Genomic DNA, 25545 nt, shown 5'->3' on the forward strand with positions numbered 1-25545 from the left:
TTCTTTAAAAAACTATTTTAAAAGAGGCTGCAATATTCAAAATTCACCATTATCATGGGCCATGCCAAACACTTGATGACCACACCTACAGGAATTTATGGTTTACAAGCCCTAAATTCCTGATCATAATGCTTCTTTAAATTAGGAGTGGCTAGCTCCATCCTATTTAAACTGTTCTAATATCCTAAAATGATCCTGTTCATTACGTTGTTAAATTCATGTTGGTTAAAATTAGCTACTAATGAATGATGATTTTTTTTTAGAAAAACAGCTATGATCTAAGTATGCAGTGGTACATGACATTGTTGTTAAATTTCAAACTGTAGGGTAAAACACATTAATTATTCCATGAAACCATAAGGTCCATGATTCTCTTTCAGCACAATATGACAAGGCCATTTAATGTGTGCTTGATCAAGTCAATTAATTAAATTTACTCTATCTTTAAAAAAAAATCACATTTGCTCATCTGTTTTATCTCTATTTATTAATTTCTATTACTTTTTCATGGCTACTTTTAATTTTTCTTACATTTATTGAACTAGAAAGCCATTTCTAAATTGAAAGGCCCAACTGAGGGTCACCACTGGGGATTCAAGCTACAAATCTTCAGTTAAGAACATAAGAATTTTCAGGAACAAGAAAAAGCTATTAAGTACCAACAAGTCTATCCTTCAAAAAAAACTCTACATATAAATTCTTCACAATAAACAAATAAAAAAGAAAACTGAAAATAATATATACATGTTCGAAAGTCTGGCAAACACTGGATATTTCAATTACGTTACCAACACATCTAACTCAATACTTGTTTTCTCACAAGAGGAACTTTTTTTTTTATTTTTAAAAAGAGCTCTCCGAGCGTTTTGCAAGATCATCAACATTTCTTTTGTTTTAAGCTGAAAGTTTGAAGATATAGCGTGTGCTTTCCCAACGTTTAAAACTATGACTCAACACTATATTAGGATCACTGAAACTTGATTCCAGATGTACAGTGCTTTATGTTCAGACTGCCATTTTATTTCTGTTGCTTTTTTTTGTTACAAATGACAAACCATATGGTGTGCACTGTTTTAGATTCCCCTTTCTCTGGTCATTTCCACAGTGTATGTAGAATATTTGCACTGTGCGCAACAGATATTATATACTACTCATTAAAATGAACTCTTTGCCCTTACTGGGAAGCTTTTTTCACCAACAAGTGTCATTTCCTTTAATGGAAGTTTTGTTCACATGTGATCAAAGGATTAACAGAAAGGGTATTTCACAGCAATGTACATCTCGTGCTTTTACAAGTGTTCAGCCATATGGTAAGAGATATTCGTGCTATAGTCATAAAGTAGATGATGAAAACACAATCCAGACCTTCCTCACCTTGTACTGAGTTTGATGCCAGGAACTGTTCATTTTGTGCGTTAACGTGTAATATTATTTATGTTGCTGAGAATTAAACTGGAAATAGCAGAGCAGCCAAATCCATTATAACAGCAACTTACATTTCTGCTACTGGATCACTAGTCTCCACATAGTTTATCGGTAGACCTGTATGAAATAGCATATACCAGTCAAGTAAATCTGCATATTTTTCTAAAATAGAAAAACTTAAAGCCCACCTGTTTGTGAAATGAATTTCTCACAGGATTGTTTGGAAAGATCATTCTTAGAAACGTAACAATTCTCCAAAGTTGTTGCGCAACAAACAGCAGAAGTATGTATTCCTTTATCCAAAATGTTTCTACAACACGGAAAGTTAAACCATTTGAAGTACAAGTCAACGAACGGAGGAAAAACTCCCTCTGGTTCCTTTGACGAGCGTGCACCTTGTAGTTGTTTGTTGCCTCTCAAATCAGCACACTGCCAAGTTTTGTGACAATATAACCTAGTTTCAAATGCAACTTCAACGATTCAGCCAGTTTATTCAGTCCATTGATCTGGCTTATGGTTCCCTGCAGCAACGTTCCCACCTACTGTGGCCTCGTCTACTAAAAGTTTAAAGACAGGGGTGTCAAAATGCTAAGCAAATCTGCAACACTTTTACTTTGTGTAATTTTGTAATTCAGTTTATTTCTCTTTAGCTAACTACTAGTCAGGAAAAGTGAACTTAGAATCTACATTTTTTTTTAGTTACTTCCAATTCTTAGCTTTGTAAATGGAAACCAGCCTGTCCTTTAAATAAAATGGTTGGGTCCAACATAAATGCTTCGCATTCCAAATACTAACCATCAGATCCTCCTGTGCTGCAAAAGGCAGTGTCAAACTAGCCTATCAGATCACACAGGCAATCCTTTTTACAAGCAGGATTACAGTATAATTAAAAGGAATGAAGGTGGGGCCAGTTGTAGACTAAAAATATAAAAATTAAAATCATACAGAAGAGACAAGTCTATTAGTCATTTATTGACCAAACTAATAAATACTTTTACTGCAAATACAAACTAAAGAAAGCAACCAACAGCACCAATAAACAGGAAGATAAAAGTAATGACTGAAGGTACATAGTTTGGATAAAAATACATAGCAAAGAAAGATGAAAAAAATATAAGCTATTGATTCTAATTAAGTTATCTCATTTAGCAGTGTAACTAAGATGATGATTTAAAATACTATAAATCACTAGCCAGTTCAAAGCATACATCTCAGCCTTTTTTAAGGTCCAAGAGGTAGCAAGTCGTTTATAATGCACATCACACAAATTTGTTATGGAGTTAACGTGAAATAAGCATCCATGTTTTGGTGGAGTTGTCAAGTGATGACAGAGGAACAAAAAAACAGCAAGTACACGTCTTTAAGTTTACAAATAATGTGGCAAAAATGTAACTTTGAAATCAAAATCTGAAACGACCACGTGGGTGGTCGGTAAAAATAAGATTTTAAAATAAATATCAGTTGATAAGGGAAAGGTAAAACATTCAGTGGCAATGCGCAGCAAAGAGGATAAACCAAAATTCCCATTAGGAATATGGAGCACTCTACAAATTGTGTAGCACTTCAGCATTATAATTCAAGGCTTAATGCTACTGGATCTTGAAAACAGTGGATCCTATTTCCTTTTCCTGTGATGCCAGTTCAATCTGTGTAGTACAAAATGGCATAATCTTCACAGCTGAGCAAACAACCTTTCCTTTTTGAGCGCACATTGCAAAAATACACTATTACATACTCCTTCATCTCTGTTCCTGTTAGTCTTTGTCCTGCCTTCAGTTGGAGTGGACAAATCTATCCAAAGCTTTATTTCAGAAAAGAAAAGTTGACATAAATTTGACTGAACAAACTAAACTTGTCTCAGCTTTATTAGGTTAATGCAGTGTATTGTGCTGTGCCCTTAACTCATTAAAACTGTGATTGGAGCCTGTACTTTAGCTTATATCTTAATCTTACCATGTACTGTGGAAATCCGAAGAAGACAGAAAATACAAGAATCACCAAAATTTTACTTAAATTATGCTATTTTGATTCTTCACCTAAATACCATACCAACTATATTTCTGTGATCTGGATCTCAAGTGCACAGAATCATACAGCACAGGAGGTCATTCAGCCCATCATGCCTGTGCCATCTCTTTGAAAGAGCTACCAAATTAGATGCACTCCCCTGCAGTTTCCCCACAGCCCTGTAATTTTTTACTTTTCAAGTATATATCCAATTACTGTTGAATCTGCAGTGCATTACAGATCATAACAACTTGCTGCATAAAAAAATTCTCATCTCCCACTGTTTCATTTGCCAATTATCTTAAATCTGTGTCCTCTGGTTACCGACCCTCCTGCCAGTGGAAACAGTTTCTCCCCATCCACTATATCAAAACCCTTTATCATCTTGAACGCCTCTATTAAATCTTCCCTCATACACACATGTATATATACATGAGAATCTAATGAAGGATCCAATGGCTGAAGGGTCGATAACCAGAGGGCACAGATTTAAGGTGACTGGCAAAAGAACCAGAGGCGACAGGAGGAAAAACATCTTTACGCAGCAAGTGGTTAGAATTTGGAATGCACTACCCGATAGGGTGGTGGATACAGATTCAATAGTAGCCTTCAAAAGGAAATTGGATAAATACTTGAAGGAGAAAAAATTGCAGGGATATGGGGAAAGAGCGGAGAAGTGGGACTAGCTGGATTGCTCTTGGATAGAGCCGGCGTGGACTCAGTGGCCCGAATGGCCTCCTTCTGTGCTGTACTATTCTATGATTCTAAGGATATCATTTTAATAATATTGAAAATTTTCAGAGTAATCAGGTTATTTAAATTCAAGTGCCTCTTCTTAACATTTACCTGGAACTTTAGCATACTGTAATTATTCCAGTAAGGATGATGGCCATGATGTCCACTACATACTGTAAGATATCTGTGCTAATATGCAGAGAAATCAAAGAGGGGAAATAATCCTTAAGTCTGTCTATTACAGAACCTTCAGCCAAAATAGTTTGCAATTCTACCCAAAAAATTGTGATTTTTCCATACTGTACATTTCATGACCATCTACTCACATAGTTACTGGAGTCTCGTGGATTTAAATAAACAATGTATTATTCCAGTCTATTGTACAAAAAATATAATAACCCTTGTGCTAGCTAAGTATCCTATTGATAATCAAAGAAAACTTTTAGCCATCACGACCCTGCACTCTAGAACTCTATTCCCAAACCACTGTCTTTCCATATCGCTCCTCACCTTCAAATATCTCCTCAAAATTTACTCCAATGTTTTGACCACACCTTTGCTTACATCTCCAGGTCCTGTTCAGTTTACCTCCCTCCCACCCCCACCAGAAAAAAGCTTTTTGTGACGCTTCACTACATTAAAGATACCATCAGCTAAATTTTGCAGTCCTATCACAGTGGCAGTGGGTCCTCTCAGAAATGCACGCTTGTCATTCTGACAACGCAAGTGGTTGACCCCTCTCCATATTGCAAGATCTACTTATTAACATATTTGTGCTATATTTCCTCTGCAGATTGGGAATGTGTTTTCCGCTATGGACGGATATCGGGCCCAGCTGCTGTTGTGTCTTAAAGGGAAACTGGCCAGTTTTTAACTGGAGAGAGAATTCTAGTTAAAAACCATTTAAACTCAACAGCGAAATGTCTGAAGGAAGTATCATCTTCGACTTTCCCTCATTGCTCCCTTCATTGAGAGTGCTCTGGAGTTGACATTAAGGGAAGCTCAGCGAAATACAGTTGCTATTTTGAGTATCTGTGGCACTCTTTTCAAAAGGTAGATGTAAGACTGCATAGGAGGAGGTGGTAGAGGAGCTCAATGTGGTGTCCCTTGTGAGGACAGCTGCACAGACTCTGAGGAAGTTTATCAAGTTAAGTGTACCCTGTATTTAACCATAATGGTAAAGCATGCCTGCAATAAAAACATTTCACCTCAAACAGCAGCATCTTGAATATAGGTGCGTGATTATCACTTGGGAATCCTACAGCATGATTCACACGACCATAAGAAAACACATTTCAACAACAACAACTTGTATTTATATCATGCCTTTTCTGTAGTAAAACATCCAAAGACGCTTCACAGGAACGTTATCAAACAAAATTTGACACCGAGCCACATAAAGAGATATTAGGACAAATGACTAAAAGCTTGGTCAAAGACGTAGGTTTTAAGGAGCGCCTTAAAGGAGGAGGAGAGGTATAGCAAGGGAATTCCAGAGCTTAGGGCCTAGGCAACTGAAAGCACGACCAACTTATTTCCTGTATGGAGTCTGTGCCCACTCTATTTAGGGTCACTTCCTTCAGACGGGTTAAGGGTGGAGAAACCACCACCAGTTATTCTTTACTCCCATCTATTATATGCCTCTTTTTCCTGCAAGCAAAAACATATCCATGAAAAGCTGAAGTTTGAGAAATGGAGACAAGATGCATGCAGCATGCAAATGGCTGTTACTGGAAGCTACATTAGCGTGTCAAAGTTTTCAGATATGCGTGTCACATCATTTGACGGTTTCCTTGGCAGCTGGAAGGTGAAGCAAACATTTGACTCCATCCCTCTCCCTGGCAACTGCCGTGAGTCTGAAACCGACCATTCGCAACCTTGGTGTTGTACTTGACCCCGAGATTAGCTTCCGACCACATATCCGCCCCATCACCAAGACTGCCTACTTCCAACTCCGTAACATCGCCCGACTCCGTTCCTGTCTCAGCTCATCTGCTGCTAGGAAGCATAGTCTCAGGATAAGGGGTCAGCCAGTTAGAACTGAGATGAGGAGACATTTCTTCATAGAAACAGAAAAATAGGAGCAGGAGTAGGCCATTCGGCCCTTCGAGCCTGCTCCGCCATTCAATATGATCATGGTTGACCCTCTCTCTCAATACCATATTCCTGCTCTCTCCCCATACCCCTTGATGGCTTTTGTGTCTAGAAATCTATCTATCTCCTTCTTAAATATATTCAGTGACTTGGCCGCCACAGCCTTCTGTGGTAGAGAATTCCACAGGTTCACCACTCTCTGAGTGAAGAAATTTCTCCTCATCTCAGTCCTAAATGTCCTACCCCATATCCTGAGACTGTGACCCCTCGTTCTAGAACCCCCCAACCAAGGGAAACATCCTCCCTGCATCCAGTCTGTCTAGCCCTATCAGAATTTTATAGGTTTCAATGAGCTCCCCTCTCATTCTTCTAAACTCTAGTGAATACAGGCCTAGTCGATCCAATCTCTCCTCATACGACAGTCCTGCCATCCCAGGAATCAGTCTGGTGAACCTTCGCTGCATTCTCTCTATGGCAAGTATATCCTTTCTTAGGTAAGGAGACCAAAACTGCACACAGTACTCCAGTTGTGGTCTCACCAAGGCCCTGTATAACTGTAGTAAGACACCCTTGCTCCTGTACTCAAATCCTCTTGCAATGAAGGCCAACATACCATTTGCCTTCCTAACTGCTTGCTGCACCTGCATGTTTGCTTTCAGTGACTGGTGTACAAGGACACCCAGGTCCCTTTGTACATCAGCATTTCCCAATCTAGCACCATTTAAATAATACTCTTACCTTTCTGTTTTTCCTACCGAAGTGGATAACTTCACATTTATCCACGTTATACTGCATCTGCCATGTATTTGCCCACTCACTCAACTTGTCTAAATTGCCTTGAAGCCTCTTTGCATCCTCCTCACAACTCACAGTCCCACCTAGTTTTGTGTCGTCAGCAAACTTGGAAATATTACATTTGGTTCCCACATCCAAATCATTGATATATATTGTGAATAGCTGGGACCCAAGCACTGATCCCTGCGGTACCCCACTAGTCACCGCCTGCCACCCCGAAAAAGACCCATTTATTCCGACTCTGTTTGTCACGGAGTGCAGCTCGGGACAGAGTGTTAAGCTGCGAGTTTGGCGAGTGAGGGGAGGGAGGTGTTCCTTTCTTTTTCTATCTTTGTCAGCTTCCAGGAGAGCAGGAGCTAAAAAGCTGCACAACAGGGGACAGAGAACCAGCGGGAGTTCGGCTCTGTGACACCCCCCAACCGCATCTGGAGAAAAATAAAAGGTGACATCACAGGGAAAGGGGTAAGTGATTGGTTGGTGAGTATTTTGCTCACTTCTCTCATCTTTTAAAGCCCAGGAAATTTATTAGTAATTGTAAGGTTTCATTAGTACTAGTTTACTAGCAGTAATAAATCTTATTAGGTGTAGTAGGGTTTGTTAATTATTAAAAATAAATTAATTAAGACTCAATAAAGATGGCAGGGCAGGTGATGTGTTGCGATTGCAGTATGTGGGAGCTCCTGGACGCCAGTGTGATCCAGGACGAACACGTCTGCGGTAAGTGTCTGCGGCTCGAGGAGCTTCGGCTCAGAGTTGATGAGCTGGAGGCCGAGCTGCGGACTCTGCGATGCATCAGGGAGGGGGAAAGTTACCTGGACACTTTATTCCAGGAGGCAGTCACACCCTTTAGGATAGGGTCTTCTGATTTGGTCAGTGGTCAGGGACAGGAGGATGTGACTGCGAGTGAAGCAGGTATGGGGACCCAGGAGGTGGAGGAGCCTCAGCCTTTGCAATTGTCCAACAGGTTTGAGGTTCTTGCGGCCTGTATGGACGAAAGCGGTGGCTGCAGGTTGGATGAGCAAACTGACCATGGCACCGAGGTACAGGAAGCCATTCAAGCAGGGGGAGTTAATAGGAATGTAGTGGTAATTGGGGACAGCATAGTCAGGGGGATAGATACAGTTCTCTGCAGCCAAGAGCGAGAGTCCAGACGACTGTGTTGCCTGCCTGGTGCCAGGGTTTGGGACATCTGCTCTGGGCTGAAGAGGAACTTGCAGTGGGAGGGGGAGGAGCCAATGGTCGTAGTCCATGTAGGTACAAACGACATAGTTAGAACTAGGAAAGAGGTTCTGCTGAGAGAGTATGAGCAGCTAGGGGCTAAATTAAAAAGCAGAACCTCAAGGGTAATAATGTCTGCATTATTACCTGAGCCACGAGCAAATTGGCATAGGATAAATAAAATTAGAGAGATGAATGCGTGGCTCAAAGACTGGTGTGGGAGAAATGGATTTCAATTCCTGGGGTACTGGCACCAGTATTGGGGAAAGTGGGATCTGTATCGTTGGGACGGTCTTCAACTGAACCGTGCTGAGACCAGTATACTGGCGAGTCGTATAACTAGGGTGGTAGAGAGGGCTTTAAACTAAATATTGGGGGCATGGGATCAAATTTGGGAAGATGTGGTAATTCAAAGATTAGAGACAAGGCAATAGAGAAAGGTATTAATATGGGAAATAATAAACAGACCGTGACAGGAAGGGATAGAGAGTACAATTCTAAGAGTAAATCAACAGATAAGGCTGGAGGTTACAAAAATAATAAAAGGACAAAACTAAAGGCTCTGCATCTGAATGCACATAGCATTCGAAACAAAACAGATAAACTGATAGCGCAAATAGAAATAAATAAATATGATCTGATAGCCATTACAGAAACATGGCTGCCGGATGACATGGATTGGGACCTGAATACTGAAGGGTACATGACATTTAGGAAGGACAAGAAGGTGGGAAAAGGTGGAGGGGTGGCTCTGTTAATTAATGATGGTATTAGCACAATAGAGAGGGATGACCTAAGTTCAGGAAACCAGGATGTAGAAGTGGTTTGGGTAGAGATGAGAAATAATAAAGGCAAGAAGTCACTTGTGGGAGTGGTGTACAGGTCCCCTAACAGCAACCACATGGTAGGATGGAGTATAAAAGGAAGAAATAATGGGAGCTTGTCAGAAGGGTACGGCAATAATCATGGGGGATTTTAATCTGCATATAGACTGGAAAAATCAGATGGGCAAAGGTAGCATAGATGAGGAGTTCATGGAATGTTTTCGGGATAGTTTCTTACAACAGCACGTTCTGGAGCCAACCAGAGAGCAGGCTGTACTAGACCTGGTATTGTGCAACGAGATAGGATTAATTAAGGACCTCATAGTGAAGGCGCCCCTAGGTAGCAGCGATCATAATATGATTGAATTTTACATTCAGTTTGAGAGAGAGAGAAGAGTGGGTCCAAGACTAGTATTTTAAACTTAAATAAGGGCATTTATGAGGGCATGAAAGCAGAGCTAGCTAAAGTGAACTGGCAAATTAGGTTAAGGGATAGGTCAATAGAGTTGCAGTGGCAGACATTTAAGGGGATATTTCAAAATACACAGTATACATTCCAACAAGAAAGAAAAATTCCAAGGGGAGGACCCACTGATGTAAATAAACTACTAGGCACTTGGTCCGAGTATTAAACAAGGCTTTAATCAACTGTTTTTCAACATGGAGATCTAGTTGCGTCCTTCACTAGTTCCTGTTAAAGAATGTCCTGAGCAAGCTGGGCCCATGCCCAAGTATTTGTACTCTCCCTGGACAGCGCCACCAGCAGGCCGCCCAGTATTATTTCATAAGTCATTTCCACATGACTGACAAGATTCATGTCGCCCACCATCCGTGGTTAACTAAAAAAGTTAAAGATAGTATTAAACTTAAAGAAAAAGCATATAATTGCGCAAAGATGGGTGGCAGATCAGAAGATTGGACAGAATATAAAAAACAGCAAAGAATGACTAATAGATTAATAAGGAGAGAAAAATTAGAGTACGAGAGAAAGCTAGCTAGAAATATAAAAACAGATAGTAAGAGTTTCTATAGATATTTTAAAAAGAAAAGAGTTAACAAAGTGAGCGTTGGTCCTATAAAAAGTGAGTCTGGGGAATTAATAATGGAAAATAAGGAGATGGCAGTTGAATTGAACAGGTATTTTGCATCGGTCTTCAGTATAGAGGATACAAGTAACATCCCAGAAATAGCTGTAAATCAGGAAATGGAAGGGAGGGAGGAACTCAAGAAAATTATAATCACCAGGGAAGTGGTATTGAGCAAATTGTTGGAGCTGCGGGCTGACAAGTCCCCGGGTCCTGATGAACTTCATCCTAGGGTCTTAAAAGAAGTAGCTAGTGAGATAGTTGATGCGTTGGTTTTAATTTTCCAAAATTCTCTAGATTCGAGGAAGGTTCCATTAGATTGGAAAATAGCAAATGTAACTCCTTTATTCAAAAAGGGAGGGAGACAGAAAGCAGGAAACTACAGACCAGTTAGCTTAACATCTGTCATAGGGAAGATGTTAGAAGCTATTATTAAAGACATTACAGCAGGGCATTTAGAAAAGTTCAAAGTAATCAGGCAGAGTCAACATGGTTTTGAGGAAGTAACATGTGCTGTGGATAAAGGGGAACCGGTGGATGTACTGTACTTAGGTTTCCAGAAGGCATTTGATAAGGTGCCACATCAAAGGTTATTGTGGAAAATAAAAGCTCATGGTGTAGGGGGTAACATATTGGCATGGATAGAAGATTGGCTAGCTAACAGGAAACAGAGTAGGCATAAATGGGTCATTTTCTGATTGGCAAGATGTAACAAGCGGTGTGCCAGATGGATTAGTGCTGGGGCCTCAACTTTTTACAATTTATATAAATGACTTGGATGAAGGGACTGAAGGTATGGTTGCTAAATTTACTGATGACACAAAGATAGGTAGGAAAGTAAATTGTGAAGAGGACATGAGGCTATATATATATATATAAGTTAAGTGAGTGGGCAAAGATCTGACAAATGGAGTATAATGTGGGAAAATGTGAAGTTGTCCATTTTGGCAGGAAGAATAAAAAAGAAGCATATTATCTAAATGGTGAGAGATTGCAGAGCTCTGAGATGCAGAGGGATCTGGGTGTCCTAGTGCATGAATCACAAAAGGTTACTATGCAGGTGCAGCAAGTAATTAGGAAAGATAATAGAATGTTATCATTTATTGCGAGGGGAATTGAATACAAAAGTAGGAAGGTTATGGTTTAGTTATACAGGGCATTGGTGAGACCACATCTGGAGTACTGTGTACAGTATTGGTCTCCTTATTTAAGGATGTAAATGCGTTTGAAGCAGTTCAGAGAAGGTTTACTAGACTAAAACCTGGAATGGGCAGGTTGTCTTATGAGGAAAGGTTGGACAGGCTAGGCTTGTATCCACTGGAGTTTAGAAGAATAAGAGGTGACTTGATTGAAACATATAAGATCCTGAGGGAATAGCAAAATACTGCGGATGCTGGAAATCTGAAATAACAACAGAAAACGCTGAAAAAACTCAGCAGGCCAGGCAGCATCCGTGGAGAGAGAAACAGAGTTAACGTTTCAGGTCTGGGACCCTTCATCAGAACTGGAAAAAGCTGGAGATGTAACAGATATTAAGCAGGCGCAGAGACAGGGGGTGGAGGAATTGAAGGAACAATCTGTACTTTTGTAAGAGGCAGGAAAGATAAAATGTTGCAAATGGGAATGGCAAAATCATACAGCATGAAAAATGGGGGCAGGGGTTATAGTTTGAAATTGTTGAACTCAATGTTGAGTCCAGATGGCTGTAAAGTGCCTAATCGAAAGATGAGGTGCTGTTCCTCGAGCTTACGTTGAGCTGCATTGGAACAATGTAATATGTCGAGGATCGAGAGATCAGAGTGGGAGTGAAGCGGTGAATTAAAGTGACAGGCGATTGGTCAGAGATTGGGCAACCGCTTTGCTGAACACCTCCGTTCAGTCCGTAAGGGTGACCCTGAGCTTCCAGTCGCCTGTCACTTTAATTCACCACTTCACTCCACTCTGATCTCTCTGTCCTCGGCCTATTACATTGTTCCAATGCAGCTCAACGTAAGCTCGAGGAACAGCACCTCATCTTTTGATTAGGCACTTTACAGCCCTCTGGACTCAACATTGAGTTCAACAATTTCAAACTATAACCCGTCCTCATTTTTCATGCTGTATGATTTTGCCATTCCCATTTGCAACATTTTATCTTTCCTGCCTCTTACAAAAGCACAGATTGTTCCTTCAATTCCTCCACCCCTTGTCTCTGCACCTGCTTAATATCTGTTACATCTCCAGCTTTTTCCAGTTCTGATGAAGGGTCCCAGATCTGAAATGTTAACTCTGTTTCTCTCTCCACGGATGCTGCCTGGCCTGCTGAGTTTTTCCAGCGTTTTCTGATGTTATACTATATAAGATCCTGAGGGGGCAGCACGGTGGCATAGTGGTTAGCACTGTTGCCTCACAGCGCCAGGGACCCGGGTTCAAATCCGGCCTCGGGTGATTGTGCAAACTCCACACAGACATTCTCCCTGTGTTTGCGTGGGTTTTCTCCGGGTGCTCCGGTTTCCTCCCACAGTCCAAAGATGTGCGGGTTAGGTTGATTGGCCATGATAAAAATTGACCCTTAGTGTTAGGGGGGATTAAATACGTGGGGTTAAGGGGTTATGGGGATAAGGCTTGGGTGGGATGGCTGTCGGTGTAGGGACCGGGTGCTAGGGTTTGGATGATCAGCCATGATCTCATTAAATGGCGGCGCAGGCTCGAAGGGCCGAATGGCCTACTCCTGCTCCTATCTTCTATGTTTCTATGTCTCGACAGGGTGGATGTGGAGAGGATGTTTCCTCTTGTGGGAGAATCTAGAACTAGGGGTCACTGTTTAAAAATAAGGGGTCGCCCATTTAAGACAGAGATGAGGAGAATTTTTTTCACAGAGGATCGTGAGTCTTTGGAACTCTCTTCCTCAGAGGGCAGTGGAAGCAGAGTCTTTGAATATTTTTAAGGCAGAGGTAGATAGATTCTTGGTAAGCAAGGGGGTGAAAAGTTATCGGAGGTAGGTAGGACTGTGGAATAATCGGATCAGCCATGATCTTATTGAATGGCGGAGCAGGCTCGAAGGGCCGAGTGGCCTACTCCTGCTTCATATGTTCGTGTCTGTTAACCAATTTTCAATCCATGCCAGTACATTACCCCCAATCCCATGTGCTTTAATTTTGCACACTAACCTCTTATGTGGGACTTTATCAAAGGCCTTCTGAAAATCCAAATACACCACGTCCACTGGTTCTCCCTTATCTATTCTACCAGTTACATCCTCAAAAAACTCCAGTAGGTTTGTCAAACACGATTTCCCTTTCATAAATCCATGTTGACTTTGTCTAATCCCGTTGATATTTTCTAAGTGTCTTGTTATCACATCCTTTATAATAGACCCTAGCATTTTCCCTAATACTGATGTTAGGCTAACCGGTCTGTAGTTCCCCGTTTTCTCTCTCCCTCCTTTTTTAAATAGTGGGGTTACATTTGCCACCCTCCAATCTGCAGGAACTGTTCCATAATCTTAGAATTTTGGAAGATGACAACCAATGCATCCACTATTTCCATGGCTACCTCTTTTAGTACTCTGGGATGCAGATTATCAGGCCCTGGGGATTTATCAGCTTTCAGTCCCATTAATTTCTCCAGCACTATTTTTTTTTACTAATACTAATTTCCTTTAATTCCTCCTTCTCACTAGACCCTTGGTTCACTAGCATTTCTGGGAAGTTATTTGTGTCCTCTTCCGTGAAGACAGAACCAAAGTATTTGTTTAATTGCTCTGCCATTTCCTTGTTCCCCATTATAAATTCTCCTGTTTCTGACTGTAAGGGACCTACATTTGTTTTCACTAATCTTTTTCTTTTTACATACTTGTAGAAATTTTTACAGTCTGCTCTTATGTTCCTTGCAAGTTTACTCTTATACTCTATTTTTCCCCTCTTAATCAATCTCTTGATCCTTTTTTGCTGAATTCTAAACTGCTCCCAATCCTCAGGCTTGCTACTTTTTCTGGCACCTTTATATGACTCCTCTTTGGAACAGAGGGCAAAAGGTGGGAAGTGGTGTTCCGCAAGGAGCGGTGCTGGGATCACTGTTGTTCGCTATTTACATCAACGATTTGAACTCGGGAATACAAAACCTCTAGGAACAATTCACTACCTGTTGGAGTGAGACTCCACAGCTTCATTGCTCCCTTTATGGGCCTCCAAGGTTGAGTGTCACATCAGGACCATAAATCATGTCATTACCAGGGTCCTCTATGACATTAATTACCAGTCCTAAATTTGTAATGCATAAATGGGCCTGTAATTTGCGGCGAATTGAAACTCATGGTGTATCTCTTTTACTCCGCAAATTGCTGGATTTTATAGAAGGGAGTGCGAGTCAGGAATCTGTAGACTTAATTCTGCAACCTGTTATCTCTGAGCATGGTTCAATGCTGGGAGTGCATGATTTCTGTCCTTATCCTAGATGTGCACCTGAGCCATACCGACCAGGAAAGTCCCAGATTAGTCCTTGGACTGTGCTGAGTTAATTGTTCTCGGTGGACTCACAATTGGCCACCGCATTCTTGGGCTGGAAAGTGGGAAACAAGATCAGTCAGTTTTGTTCATGGCGGCTATCTTCTTAATGGGAATCAAAGAAAAAGATTGCAAAAGATTTTGCAGGTAATTCATTTTTATGTAATAAACAATAACTATACTTGAGTTTACATGGCATTTTTCATACCACAATTTTTTTTTGAAAAGTACTATTGTTATACAGGGAAACAAGGTAGCTATTCTGCACCAGTAACATCCCACAGCCATAACACGATTGATCAACCTGTTTTTAGGGATGAATGTCTCTGAATAGTGCCATGTGATCTCTAATGTCCACCTGAACCACAAGAACAGGCAGACTAGACTTCTGTTTAATATCAGGAAGATGGTACATTTGAAAATACAACATTCCCTCAGTACTACAGTGGAGTGTCAACCTGGTGTTGTGGGGCATGTATTCACAAAGCACTAACCCAGAGGTGTAAATGCTACTAACTATGTCAAGGTGCTGTAAAATTTTTTTTTTTTTTTTTAAACTGCTGGTTAGAGAAACTAATGTAAGAAATCACACAACACCAGGTTATAGTCCAACAGCTTTATTTGAAATCACAAGCTTTCGGAGCGCTGCTCCTTCGTCAGGTGAAGTGGAGAGATGCATAAAAACACAGCTTATATAGTCAGAGAATAATGTCAGATGTTTACAGGTAATCTTTCTAACTGCCATTTATCACACCTCGGCAGAGAGATAATCACAGCAATCAAAGGTGTAAATGGTGTCCAAACAGGTCAGTCAGGAAAACATTACATCAAAGAACAATGAGGTGGACAAATGTCGCAGATGCTGGGGTCTGTATGAAAAACAAAAAAAGACAAAATTTTTTTTTTTTGCTGGAAATCACAGCAGGTCCGGCCGCATCTGTGTGGAGAGAACAAGCCAACGACGACTCGAGTCTGGATGACCCTACGTCAGGTGGGGTTACATGTAGCGTGACATGAACCCAAGATCTCGGTTGAGGCCGTCCTCATGGGTGCGGAACTTGGCTATCAGTTTCTGCTCGACGATTTTGCGTTGTCGTGTGTCTCGAAGGCCGCCTTGGAGAATGCTTACCCGAAGATCGGAGGCTGAATGTCCTTGACTGCTGAAGTGTTCCCCGACTGGGAGGGAACACTCCTGCCTGGCGATTGTTGTGCGGTGTCCGTTCATCCGTTGTCGCAGTGTCTGCATGGTCTCGCCGATGTACCATGCTCCGGGGCATCCTTTCCTGCAACGTATGAGGTAGACAACGTTGGCCGAGTCACATGAGTATGTACCATGTACCTGGTGGGTGGTGTCCTCACGTGTGATGATGGTATCTGTGTTGATGATCTGGCATGTCTTGCAGAGGTTGCTGTGGCAGGGTTGTGTGGTGTCGTGGTCGCTGTTCTCCTGAAAGCTGGGTAATTTGCTGCGAACTATGGTCTGTTTGAGGTTAGGCGGCTGTTTGAAGGCGAGTAGTGGAGGCGTGGGGATGGCCTTAGCGAGGTGTTCGTCGTCATCGATGACATGTTGAAGGCTGCGAAGAACATGGTGTAGTTTCTCCGCTCCGGGGAAGTACTGGACGACGAAGGGTACTTTGTTGGTTGTGTCCCGTGTTTGTCTTCTGAGGAGGTCTATGCGATTTTTCGCTGTGGCCCGTCGGAACTGTCGATCGACGAGTCGAGCGTCATATCCCGTTCTTACGAGGGCGTCTTTCAGCGTCTGTAGGTGTCCATCGCGTTCCTCCTCGTCTGAGCAGATCCTGTGTATTCGCAGGGCTTGTCCATAGGGGATGGCTTCTTTAACGTGGTTAGGGTGGAAGCTGGAGAAGTGGAGCATCCTGAGGTTGTCCGTGGACCTCCAACCAACGCTATACACCAGATACATCGACGACATTTTCTTCCTATGGACCCACGGCGAAGAATCACTGAAAAGACTACACGATAACATCAACAAGTTCCATCCCACCATCAAACTCACCATGGACTACTCCTCAGAATCGGTTTCATTCTTGGACACACGAATCTCCATCAAAGATGGACACCTCAGCACTTCACTCTACCGCAAGCCCACGGACAACCTCAGGATGCTCCACTTCTCCAGCTTCCACCCTAACCATGTTAAAGAAGCCATCCCCTATGGACAAGCCCTGCGAATACACAGGATCTGCTCAGACGAGGAGGAACGCGATGGACACCTACAGACACTGAAAGACGCCCTCGTAAGAACGGGATATGACGCTCGACTCGTCGATCGACAGTTCCGACGGGCCACAGCGAAAAATCGCATAGACCTCCTCAGAAGACAAACACGGGACACAACCAACAGAGTACCCTTCGTCGTCCAGTACTTCCCCGGAGCGGAGAAACTACACCATGTTCTTCGCAGCCTTCAACATGTCATCGATGACGACGAACACCTCGCTAAGGCCATCCCCACGCCTCCACTACTCGCCTTCAAACAGCCGCCTAACCTCAAACAGACCATAGTTTGCAACAAATTACCCAGCTTTCAGGAGAACAGCGACCACACCACACAACCCTGCCACAGCAACCTCTGCAAGACATGCCAGATCATCAGCACAGATACCATCATCACACGCGAGGACACCACCCACCAGGTACATGGTACATACTCATGTGACTCGGCCAACGTTGTCTACCTCATACGTTGCAGGAAAGGATGCCCCGGAGCATGGTACATTGGCGAGACCATGCAGACACTGCGACAACGGATGAACGGACACCGCACAACAATCGCCAGGCAGGAGTGTTCCCTCCCAGTCGGGGAACACTTCAGCAGTCAAGGACATTCAGCCTCCGATCTTCGGGTAAGCATTCTCCAAGGCGGCCTTCGAGACACACGACAACGCAAAATCGTCGAGCAGAAACTGATAGCCAAGTTCCGCACCCATGAGGACGGCCTCAACCGAGATCTTGGGTTCATGTCACGCTACATGTAACCCCACCTGACGTAGGGTCATCCAGACTCGAGTCGTCGTTGGCTTGTTCTCTCCACACAGATGCGGCCGGACCTGCTGTGATTTCCAGCAAAAAAAATGTTTTTTGTCTGTTTTTTTGTTTTTCATACAGACCCCAGCATCTGCGACATTTGTCCACCTCATTGTTCTTTGATGTAATGTTTTCCTGACTGACCTGTTTGGACACCATTTACACCTTTGATTGCTGTGATTATCTCTCTGCCGAGGTGTGATAAATGGCAGTTAGAAAGATTACCTGTAAACATCTGACATTATTCTCTGACTATATAAGCTGTGTTTTTATGCATCTCTCCACTTCACCTGACGAAGGAGCAGCGCTCCGAAAGCTTGTGATTTCAAATAAAGCTGTTGGACTATAACCTGGTGTTGTGTGATTTCTTACATTTGTCCACCCCAGTCCAACACCGGCATCTCCACACCATAGAGAAACTAAGTAATAGTTGCAAAAGGAGTCTATTGCACCATATATTTTGAAAAATACATTTGACTTGTATAGGCTTTGAAATACAATGATATTCTTTTCCTTAACTTTTGATACTAAAGTAAATCAACTGTAAATTGTTCCATCACTCACTGTAAAGATGTCAAATCGTATTTAGGAGGGACAAAATTATTGCTTTAATCAAGTATTACACTTACACACACAATTATATATCTATTCACCGGGACTTAGAACATTAGGATCAATTGAGACTTGTAAAAAAAAAAAAGGCTTCGCCAAAATACAGGAACATTACGGTGGCATACTGTAATATATTTCTGTGTTTCACTGTGTTTTATTGCCACATCGTCACCATACAAAGAGTTACTTTGATCAGAATGTATATTACCTCCTTAATAGTAAAAGTTGAGTGGTATTGGAAGATACTGGCTCAAACAACAAAAAGGGAAAACATTTATATAGCACCTTTCACAATCTCAGGATGTCCCACAATGCTTTACAACCAATGAAGTACTGTTGTAATGTAGGCAAATACAGCAACCAATACTAATACAGCTAGGTCTCACTAATAGCAATGAGATTAATGACCAGATAATCTGTTTTTGGTGGTGTTGGTTGAGGGATAAACGTTGGCTAGGACATCGGGAGAAACAGCCCTACACTACTTTGAAAAGTGCAATGGAATATTTTATATCCACTTCAGACCACCTCAGTTTAACGTCTCATCCAAAAGACGGTATTTCTGACAATACCACACCCTCAGTACTGGACTGAAGTGTCAGCCTAGATTATGTGCTCAAGTCACTGGACTGGCACGGACACCTAAAAACGTGATGGTAGCATAGGAGGAGACTTTCAGGTTGGGCGCTGAATGGGCATATCAGCGATGCACCCACCCAACGTGGTAATTGGGAGGCCCAAAAACACTTTCAGGTTCAAGCCTCATTAGCTTTTTCTCAGCAAACTGGAGGCGCCAAACATGCGTTCCGCTTCAGCTTGCCAGTCTGGTGAGGAGCTACTGCATTCAGCCAGCCAGCAGGTAAGGTCAGATGAGGGGGGCAGGAACAGGCCAGCAATGGGCCAGAAGATTGTTGTGGGGCCCAGAGAAGCACTAATGCGCCACAAAAATCTCTTTTTTTTTTTAAAGTTACCTTTTTGGAGAGGCCTCCAACAATCCATTGGGACCTCTCAATGTCCGCAGAAAATGGGACTAGCATGCACCACGAATGCTTCGCCCGTTTCTCCTCGGGGCCCTACAATAGGTGAATAACCTCAATTTGCATATTTAAATAACCTCCCTCCTGTTCTGGCCACAAGTGCTGGGCACCAATTTAAAGGCATGCCTGAAAATTGATTAAAGCAGGCAAATGAGTGCACAAGGTCCCCACCAGATTTTCAACTGTCGGTCGCCTGTTTTTCAGGCGAGAAACAAGCAACCAGCAGTTGAGGGCCTTCTCCTCACCAAAAGTTTTAGTCAGAAGACCTTTCATCCATCTAACTCACCTATCCACAGTATTCCCTTGGTGTATTTCTAATAACCCTGAATCCCATTTGTTGACAAAAACCTGTTTAATTATTTCATTCTTAAACCCATTAACGATACTTGTTCCACCACCCGTGCCAATATCTATTCTATACTTACCATACTTTTAGTAAAAACACTCCTCCTGCATTTCCTATTTTCTTTTGTTGTTCTTAATTTGTAATTGTGACCCTTTGTGTTTAAATTCTGTACAGGTCAGAAAAGCTTACTTGGATCCAATTTGGCCAAACCTTTCTTAACTTTAAACACTTCTATCATATCTTCACTGCCACCAGAGCTGAGCTCATAGGCCGGGGATTGACACTGGGCCTTTTCCTGTTTCTATGTCTTAGTAACATACCACACAGTGCAATAACTCACGGGAGTCTACTGTTCCTTGTCTAAGTGTGTTAATTTAATTCACACACCTAGAACTAGCAATGCAGGAGATGAGCATTACAATAAGATCAGGCTTTGAGTTTGAATCTGGAGGATGCAAGTGTAAAAACCCAAAGCTAGTCCACAAGCAGGAAGAGATTTCCTGAGTAATGAGGGACTCCAATGAATTAGATCCACTGACCCGCTCCAAAGTTAGTCCGCAGGCAAGGAATGGTTTCCTGGGTCATGAAGGACTCCACTAAATGAGCTCCATTAGCCTGCTGCAAACTAATACCAACTACTTGACAGAGGTAAGAGATACAAAATAAGTCAACTACTAGTGTAAACCACTACTTAAAAAAGTAATTTAAAAAAATTATTCCAGTCACCAGCATTTGGCAGAACGCACATACCCATAACTCCTGTCACCTCAAAAAAAAAGTATCTGAATCCAGCTCAAAATTAATGCACATCTGGATTTTTCAGAATATCCAAGTCACCCCAGTTTGACATGTGCTCGTTCTCCCTACCCTAAACACAGCTGTGAGCTGAAAAGAATTGGAATGGCCAGAAGCAGTGTGCCTATTTTGCAGTTTATAATCTCTGCATTTCTGTTTGTAACACTAAGAACTGGTAAATAATTCCAGGTTGTTCCCTTTGTATGCAAGTACTAGATTTGTGCTGTTATTCATTTTTGAACAGATATTTTTTTTTGATAAACTGATCTGAATTGATTCTGCTCCACACACTGCGACAGGTATTGCTTTTCTTCCAGGACCAATCTACTGAAGTGACCTTCAGTGTAGGTTTAGAGTATATCCAGACCTCATTGATGCAGATCGATCACAATGAGATCAAAAACATTTACAGCCACATGGAATTTTGTATTTGGGATCTAACAATAGCTTTTAAATGATACACAAGAGTAAAATGTCACTTAGCTGATAACAATAAAAATGTAAAAGAAGACAAATACAAATAAAATGTAAATGTGCAGTTCTGTATTTATTACATTCCTGTATTACACCCTCTGGGTGGACTGAAAACACTAACACTGCTGCTCTGTTGAGTGGATTAATTCCTGTTTTTGTGCCACTTTTGACAGAGTATGGAACTAAATTGGGACTGACTGTTGAAGAGTAACACACAGCAAATCCTAGAAGGTTATTTAAAAAAATATACAGCCACTGTCTCAGCAAGGAAAAGGCAGGCTTCACTTTGTAATTCTGGAAATTATGTGCAACTTTTATAAAAGGATTAAAATAAATCATCCACCCACTCTTAATTCAGAGCAGACCATCACCTTCTATGATTAACACATCTACAACAAAATATACTCCTCTAAACTGCAAATCAAATGCATTATACACAAAGCAGAAATACTTCAGTATTCTTAAACTACATTTTAAATTATTTACCTTTCATAAGGACTAATACGATATACATAATGTTACACACTTAAAATATAAACATAAATTTTAAAAGACCAGAGTCATGAAAAGATGTTGGCCTGGTTACTATTCTGAGAATTCTGCTGCTGGGAACATGACAAGACTTCCTTTGATGAGTGTGCCTGAGCTCCTGCAACTTCCTTCTCGGTCATTTCCTCAATTAAAAAAAATGTTTTCCCCAGCTCACAGAGCCACCTCATGCATCTATCAAAGATAGATTGTCAAAACATTCACTCACCAATTCACTGAACAGCACAACTGACGCAAAAAGCTTTGTATTTACCTTTTTAGCGTGCTGTACAGGGTGAGAGCGAGGGCCAAACCCCATCTGTGGCATAGACAGCAGCATCTTTACAGTCCTTAGTGTCACACAGTCAACTCACACGAGTGAGAGTATGTTGCACAGGAAGCAAGCCTCAAACAGCGAATCTGCAAATCAGCCTGTTTGTGGAGGAACACCACATAGCTCGCTGCTGTGCACAGAGTTTTACTGGCAGATCAGTAGGCCTTAGTTTTGGGAGGAGTCTGAAAACCACAGGGCAGAGGGAGGAGGCAAACGGAGATCACATTGATGAATGAATGGCATTCTGCCTCAGGCTCCTGTGTTTCTATAGAGCGCAGCATGTAATGCAAAAAAGAATAAAAACAGAATTTATTGTATTTAGTATGAAAAATACTAACAGGAACAATTTTCTTGTACTGACTTCCTTAGCAAAAATTGTGAAAAATAAAACTATAAATATAATAACAATCTATACACAACTGTGTGCAACAATCAGGAACACAAAGTGCCTGTTTATGTACTAAAGTTGTATCTGTGTAAAGTAAATGAAGAGGTAACAGCTACTGGACTTAATTTTATCCATGCACTGGAAGAGTAAATATTTCAGTATTATACAGTATGGGTGCACTTCTAAGAAGATTAGTGTTTTCAACAAATTTATATATAATTAGCAAAGATGCAGACTTAAGAGGGGGATGTATAAAGCATGATGTAGTTTAAAATTAAATTTAATTAGTAAACAGTTTAAATTTCCAATACTACAACTACTTAAGAATTCAGATGCATAACATTTTCACAGGTTAGGCTGGTGGCTAATGAATAAGGAATGACGTTCAAACTGAACTGTTCAGGTGAGTAATCCACACAAACACTAACAAATGTGAGAGGGAAGCCTTAAGTTGCTGCTCAGTGAGAGAGTCAGGACAGGATCAGGCATGCTGTGATGTCCTCAGCCCTGGTAGTCAGATAACCTGCTGACGCCAACTCCCTAGACTCACATTTAAAGAATAGCTACTTAGACAAGAACATAGGAATATAGCAACAAGAATAGGCCATTCAGCCTCTCTAGCTTGTTCCATCATTCAATTAGATTATGGCTGATCTGTACCTCAAATCTATTTACCCGCCTTTGTTCTACATCCCTTGACACCCTTACCTAACAAAAAACCATCACTCTCGGTATTGAAAATTTCAATTGACCCAGCACCTACTTTTGGGAGAGAACGTTCCAGATTTCCACTACTCTCTGTATGAAAAAGTGCTTCCTGATTTCACTCTTAAATAGCCTAGCTCTAAGATTATAAGATTACGATGGTGCCCCTTTTTCTAGAATCCCCTACCAGAGGAAACAATTTCTCTTCGCCTGCCCCATTGTATCTCTATCATTTTGAACATCTTCATTAAATCACCCTCCAACTTTCTAAACTCAAGGAGTGGGGAGAGGTGCGGGGTTGGGCTGGACTGGAAAAGGATGACCAGAGACTAGGAGGCAGGAGATTGAGGGTCGGGATACTTGGGAACTCAAGGGGTGGGGGCTGGGAAGGGAGAGGAAGAAAAAGGACTGGGAGTGGGGTGATAGGGGGTCAGGGAGAGGGTGACTAGGGACTGGGGGATAAGGGAAGAGGGCAAAGGGAGGCTGGGAAGAGGGCGAAAGGGAACTGGGGGGGTCACAGAGGGTGACAAATGATATGGGGTTGAGGGGAAAGAGACTGGGAAATGGGTCAAGGATGGGGGCTCGGGGTAGCGAGTGAGACTATGGAAAGGGATTGTAAGTTTGGGGGTCGGGCGGGTGAAGAGAGGACTGGGGAATGGGGTGGGGTGAGCGTGGGGCCCAGCCTTTCCTGCAGAGCCGAGAGCAGCCGCAGCAACATGGTGAGAGGGTGCGGCACCGAGAAAGGAGCAGCCAGTAAAAGGGGTGAGTGAAACCTGGGGACCTTATTGTGGATAAATAGTGAAAGGTTGTATCACTTGTGGACGAATAGGGAATACAGGTATGGATATTGAGGATTCTCACTGCACGCGAGGAGCTAGATTGCCCTGATTTTACACTGTAAGCTCCAATACATGGAGAAGTGGGCAGCGTTTTAGAACATAATTTTAAAAATATTTTGCTTTAAAAAATATTCCTGGATATATTTAAGAGTGGTAACTTGGTGCAACTTGATTAATACAGCTGAAAATGGTTTATCACAAAAAATAAGCATTTTTAATCACAGTGTCAAATCCACTACCTGTGAGTAACCCGATTTTAAATAACTGAAAATGACTTTAAAAAACTATACAGAGCCATTTGCTAATTATATTGGTGTACAGTAGTCAGTTTCTTAGTAAATTGTTTTTAAAAATTATATTCAAAAAGGTGCCTACTAGTGTCCTTGCACCCCCCAAAAAAACAGCTTAATTTTAAAGAGCATCCTCAAAGGCCTGCAAGCGGGCGCAATTAGTGGAAACTCACAATGGTGATTAAAGCGATCTGGGGGCATGGTCAGTTTTGTGGGCTGGGCCAGCTTCTAGTGCAATGCTTTTTAAACTAGCGCAAAAGATTGCGGAAACTCGATTTGTGCTTGAAATTCTGCGATCTTTTGCGCTGGTTTGGCCAATTTCAGGCAAATTGCGCTGGGAAAAAAAATGTCAACCTAGCGGAAACATCCAGGCCAAAATGTATTGAACCAAGCTTTGCTGATTCCTGCTGGGAGCATTTTGTCACTCTGTTGTCATTCCTCTCTGTGACTTCCAAAAGATTAAATGGTCACAATGTCCTCAATTTAATTATGGTTTGATTAGTATCTCATGGTTGGAATGAGGAGAGAATACAGTATTATGGAAAAACAACTGAAGTGATTTAGCCCAAATTACTTCTCAAATGGTTTAATGATTCTGTTAAAAGGTACATGGTTATTAGGCATTTCTGGCTGGTCAGGCATAAGTGGAATGCATTGCTGGAAAGGGTGGTGGAAGCAGATTCAATAGCAACTATCAGAAGGGAATTGGATATATACTGTACTTGAAAAGGAACATGCTGTGGGAAAAGAGCGGGGCAATAGGACTAATTGGATAGCTCTTTCAAAGAGCCAGCACAGGCACAATGGGCCAAATGGCCTCCTGTGCTGTATAATTCTGTGAAATTCCTGGTCTGTAGGTTCATTAGCCTAAATTTCCCTGTTTTACTGCTCAATTTTGGGTGGTTCGTTAACAGGCAAGAACCGAAAATTGGGCAGGAACCTGTTGCACGGGATCCCTGCTCGTTTTTTTAGGTCTGACATATTTTCCAGCATTACTTCTGCTACATGTTGGAAGCACCCATTCAACTACAGGCAGGTGCATTTAAATGAGGCAGTAATGACATGGTGATGTTATGTATAATTTTGTTATCATTACCGCCTCATTTACACCTGCCGTAACTGAAGGCTACATCTACAAGTGCCCAGATTTGTTAGATGCTAGAAAAGGTGGAAGTCAATTTAAAGGGCCACAGTAGACAATTGAACAATCCCGTTAAAATCTTCCTGATTGCACCATTTTCCAAACCTTTTTTCTTGTTTCTTTCCCCTACTGACAACTGTGTCATTCTGTTGTGAGGCTTTCATACCCACCCTGATCCCTCCCCCACACCCCCCACTCATCCATTCAATAGAGGCTAACATTTCCAGGAAGAATGCCTCTCTATCTGAGCTTTGTGGAGGAACAGAGTAAGGCCAGCCTGGACAGACACCACAGGAGACATAAGGCTTCCACCTAAAGATATCCCCAATATACAGACTGTG

General features: G+C 41.9%; 1 protein-coding gene across 14 annotated transcripts in view; it reads right to left on the minus strand.

Annotated features, from left to right (window-relative positions):
• Positions 1-25545, minus strand: part of LOC147120445 (RNA-binding motif, single-stranded-interacting protein 1-like) — a 661270-nt gene that overhangs the window by 273624 nt on the left and 362101 nt on the right. Inside the window, exon 1 of one of the 14 annotated variants that reach the window (XM_085986399.1) lies at positions 21782-22016. The exons of 11 other annotated variants lie outside the window; for them this stretch is intronic. In XM_085986399.1, coding sequence (XP_085842525.1) covers positions 21782-21847 — 66 coding nt within the window. In that variant the 5' untranslated portion in view covers positions 21848-22016. Of the gene's footprint in view, positions 1-1613; positions 1949-21781; positions 22017-25545 lie in introns of those variants that run through there. 2 more of the 14 variants (XM_085986404.1, XM_085986400.1) reach the window with 2 other exon arrangements.

This window comes from Somniosus microcephalus, chromosome 4 (genome assembly GCF_052327205.1).
Source record: "Somniosus microcephalus isolate GS21.2 chromosome 4, FLI_Smic_1.0, whole genome shotgun sequence".
NCBI classification, from domain to species: domain Eukaryota; kingdom Metazoa; phylum Chordata; class Chondrichthyes; order Squaliformes; family Somniosidae; genus Somniosus; species Somniosus microcephalus.